Consider the following 4,916-nt stretch of genomic DNA (forward strand, 5'->3'; position numbering starts at 1 on the left):
AGCCATTTGTCTGAAATGGTATAGGGTTTCCTGCCTGAGCAGGGGGTTGGACTAGATGACCTCCAAGGTCCCTTCCAACTTTATTATTATTATTATTATTATTATTATTATTATTATTATTATTATTATTATTATTATTTATTTATTTATTTATTTATTTATTTATTATTATTATTATTAACCTTGGCTCTTTTATGACTCATGGACTTCAACTCCCAGAATTCCTGAGCCAGCATGGCTCAGCTTGGAAACCTCTCCCTTTCCCCTCAGCATGGCTGGCTCGGGAATTCTGGGAGTTGGAAGTCCACGAGTCCTAAAAGAGCCAAGGTTGCCTAACCCAACTCTAGAAGGAACTACAGCTAGTCCTTTATATATAACAGTTCATTTAGTGACCGTTCAAAGTTACAACGGCACTGATAAAAGTGACTTATGATTATGATCCTTTTTCACACTTATGAGCACCGCAGCATCCCCAGGGTCACGGAGTCCAAATTCAGACGCTTGGCAATTGACTCATACTTGTGACGGCTGCAGTGTCCTGCGATCCCCTTTTTATGATTTTCTGACAAGCAAAATCAACGGGGAAGTCGGATTCATTTAACAATTGTGTGACTCACTTTAACAACTGTGGTGAGTGACTTAACAACTACGGCAGGAAAGGTCGTAAAATGTGGCAAAATTCTCTTAAATTTTAGGCTCAATCGTGGTTGCAAGTTGAATAAAATTCCAAGAAATACCTATCAAAAATTTGCCCAGAAGTCTGCTCTTAAAAGATTAAGGGGGAAAAAAAAAAGACATTTTGCATTTTAGCTTTAGCAGGGCAGCAGAGGTTTACAACTTAAAACGCATTTTCATTTTCCCGTTTCGAGAAAACCAACTGCAATAATTTAGTACTTCAAATGGATTTGGGATCAATAGCTTCTAAAGACTGTTCTTTTGTTTCCCAATAACTACAGCGACTGAAAACCGGGGAAATCATTACATCCCATTGACTGAAAACAAAATAACGGGAACTGCCAAAGGAACCACTTAAATGGACTGACACAAACCCGTAAATGTCACACGTCCACACACCTGTGGAAAGGACCAGGAACGAAATCAGAAATTAACATTTTATAAACAAATTGGGTACGCCTGTTAAAAAGTGGCGCCGGTGTATAGGAAATCAAATGAAGTTAGTGCTGATTTAAGTAGTGCGGCTCCAATGAATCTGGAATCGGCTACAAGGCAGCTGTGTGAGACTTCAGCACACTTAAAATATTGACAAATGAGTAGCATCGCAGGCCGCAGCTTTGAAAAACACAGCACAACGCATTCTGGGATGGAGTGAAACTTCTGAAGAAGTGACATGGGATTTGGAAGTGCTCCTTAGAGCTTTTTATTAGGCGACTGAGCAAAAGTGATCTTTCCTGGGCACCTATCCCTCACCTAGAGGGATCTACCGTTTTGCCATCTCCAGACAAAAACTCAAGTCAATAAAGAATGTTTGGAAGCTTCAACTACGCCGGAATTCCTTTCTTACAATTTTAACTAATCTAAACTGACTCATATCTTTCGTAAAAGTCTGAGGAATGTGTAATCAGGACTCGGGCGTGTCTAATTTAATAAAAAGAAGGACTAGGAGTGACATGATAGCAGTCACAATATCTATATCCATTCCAACATCTAACGTGCTACCCCAAAGAAGAGGGAGTCAAGCTATTCTCCAAGGCGCCTGAAGGCAGGACAAGAAGCAACGGATGGAAACTAACCAAGGAGAGAAGCAACCTAGAATTAAGGAGAAATTTGCTGAGTGTGAGAACAATTAATCCGTGGGATGGTTTGTCTTCAGAAGTTGTGGGTGCTCCATCTTTGGACAACCATTTGCCTGAAATGGTACAGGGTCTCCTGCTTGAGCAAGGTCCCTTCCAACTATGTTATTCTGTTATTGTCGACCCAATATACGGGTATTTATGATTTATTTCCCCATGATACAGGCTGATGCTTACAGTTAAGGCCTTCAAGATGCTTCTCTATAGAGAATTATTGATAAATAGAAATATAGCTGAGAAATGTAAGAATTTAGTTTTGGAGCTAATATGTTTAAATAAGAGAAATTTGGGGCCCCTGAATAGTAAAATAAATAGGTTAGTTTAAATTTAAACATTTGAAAAATTAATAAAGTGTAAAACAGGATCTTTGGGATAGATAATGAGCTTTTGTAAACGTTTATTGATTAATGAAATTCATATGTAGCGATATATTTAATGAAAATTTGTGTTAGAAATGTACTGAGATTACAATAATTTAAATAGATAGAGAGCGTTAGTTTAGATTTAAGCATTTAATTTATATGTAGCGATATATTAATGAATGAATTGGTTTTAGGATTGTACTAATTTGATTATTACATTGATGGTGAGTGGTTGAAAGTTTTTATTGATTAAGGCAGTGGTTCTCAACCTGTGGGTCGGGACCCCATTTGGGGTCGATCGACCATTTCACGGGGGTCGCCAAGCAAGGCTGTCCGCCATTTTTTCCCCCTTTCCCCCTTTTCCGGTGGGTCCCTTGGGCTGGGCCAGCTGGTGGTCGGCCTGCTCCATCTCTGCCGCTTCCCAGCTATGCCTCGGCCGGGGCAGGGGGCGGAACCACGCATGCGCGGCGCTCCCGGGCAGGGAAAGTCCTCGACTTACGACCGGCTGGGTAGTCCTCGACTTACGACCGGTTTAGTCCTCGACTTATGACCGGTTTAGTCCTCGACTTATGACCGGTTTAGTCCTCGACTTACGACTGGTTTAGTCCTCGACTTACGACCGGTTGGGGTCGCGGCATTAAAAAGGTTGAGAACCACTGGATTAAGGGAACTTATATTTAGATATATTAATGAATGAATTTATTTGAATTTACTTGATTATAATATTCTACATAGATAGAGAGGGAAATTTTAAGAAATATTGTGTGAATTGTATATTTATAATGTTATTGTTTCTTTTGTAATTGACCACCATATCTCCATGTTGGCTCTTAAGCTTCTGTTGGTGTAAAATGGAAAACTAATAAAAATTGTTTTTTTTTTTTAAAAAAAGATGCTTCTCTATAGTATTCTCTAACCTGTGAAGCCTATTTTTCACAAAGATTCAGAGGGAATGGACCTTCCTAGTGCTAGGAGGGCCATGAAAATTTATAACTGACCGACAGAACTCGTGACACGCCTCACACAACTGGGCAGGATCAAAGCAGGAAGAACCACATGGACCTCCCTAAGGGATCTTTTAATACAACTTACAACTTACGTCCTCAACTTACGGCCGTAATTGAGCCCAAAATGTATGTCGTTAAGGAAGACATTTGTTAAGTGGATTCTGCTCCATCTGAGGGCCTTTCTTGCCAGTTATAATGTGAATCGCTGCAGTTAGTGACGCGGCTGTTTGTTGAATCTGGTTTCCCCTTCCCCCACTCATTGCAAAAGGTGATCACCTGATCCTGGGACACGGAACTGTCGTAAATATGAATAGTTGCCAAGTGCCTCAGCTTTGATCCCGTGGCCATGGGGATGCCGTACTGGTTGTAAGTGTAGGAAAATGGTCACAACTCACCTTTTTCCGTGCCGTTGTTATCTTTGAACAGTCACTAAACCAACGGTTGTACGTTGAGGACTACCTGTACAGAATCTTGGAAGCTGCAGTGGCAACAGTCAACCCCCATCTATAGGGACTTTGACATAATATGAAGGGTCCCTCCCCCCCAGATTTCTGGACACCTGTACTGAACTGCTATTTATAAAATGAATTTGTCAGTAGCCTTCCTTGCTAGCTCTTGAATGCTGAGGTCTAGCCTCTCTCCTCGTCTTCTCTCAGACTCTTCACAACTTCCCAAAAGTTAGATCTTATCACTGGGAGACACTTGTGCTTGTGTAATTTTGGCAATTTAAGATAGGGAGCTTGGCTGTAACTGGAAGTTTTTAAGAAGAAACTGGACAGCCATTTGTCCAAAATGGTATAGGGTTACCTGCCTGAGCAGGGGGTTGGACTTGATGACCTCCAAGGTCCCTTCCAACTTCATCATCATCATCATCATCATCATCATCATCATCATCATCATCATCAATCATCATCATTATTATTATTATTTGCATATGTATTTAAAAGCAAGACAAACACAATATTATTTTTTCAAAAATTCTCCATAAACGTTAAGAAAATCTGGCAGTCATTATGTTTTAAATAACAAAAAAAAATCCTCGTTTCTGTTTTCTTATTCAGCTAATCACCCATTTTCACAAATTCTACTTCACTTCTCCAACCAAAATTCCTAATCTTATATTCAGTTAAGAAGCACAGGCCAATTAAAGTAATTTTATCTCAAATCTCCGCCTAAACAATGTAAAAACATTCATAAAAATATTTTTTTTTTTAACCGCAGACCAGCAGTCGGTAACCTTCGTGCCAGATTCCTTGTATTATTTTGTACCTTTTGGTTTTCAAAAGACATTAAAAGTTTTGGAAGCTTGCAGGAGCTTATCACTGTATTTCAAACTGCAAACCAAACGTTAAGAGTGTCTTCTATCGTGCATAAAACATTTGGGGCATCAAGACCATTCCTTAAAACCTGAAATTTTACAAGCGCGACTTTACCTTGAAAAATGAGGAACGCGTAGAAGAACCACAGCAATCTGATGAAAACTTTTGAACAGATCATGGCTCAGCAATTAAAAAAGCCTTTCTGCTCACTGTCAGATTTGGCAAGCTGTTCTGCTCTTGACAAACTTTTTAAGCTGGACTCTTCAGAGAAATCTGAGCAGTTTGGCAGTCGTCTGAATCAAAACTTTAATTCTTCCAGTTTTTCTCCTGAAAAAGAAACGAAAAGGAATTTTTGAACAGATAATAAACTCCCTCAACTAGAACAAATCTGGAAAGGGGAAAAAAAAGTTTCACGCG

At 39.6% G+C, this 4,916-nt stretch overlaps 1 protein-coding gene across 1 annotated transcript in view; it reads right to left on the reverse strand.

The window, feature by feature from the left end:
- Window positions 1-4,677, reverse strand: part of BMPR1A (bone morphogenetic protein receptor type 1A) — a 20,410-nt gene extending 15,733 nt beyond the window's left edge. Inside the window, exon 1 of the mRNA XM_015824820.1 lies at window positions 4,614-4,677. Within this exon, the coding sequence (XP_015680306.1) occupies window positions 4,614-4,677 (64 nt within the window). The remainder of the gene's footprint in view (window positions 1-4,613) is intronic.
- Between the last annotated feature and the right edge of the window lie 239 nt (window positions 4,678-4,916).

The sequence above is a fragment of the Protobothrops mucrosquamatus genome, unplaced genomic scaffold (genome assembly GCF_001527695.2).
Source record: "Protobothrops mucrosquamatus isolate PMUCROS unplaced genomic scaffold, P.Mucros_1.0 scaffold_195, whole genome shotgun sequence".
NCBI lineage: Eukaryota > Metazoa > Chordata > Lepidosauria > Squamata > Viperidae > Protobothrops > Protobothrops mucrosquamatus.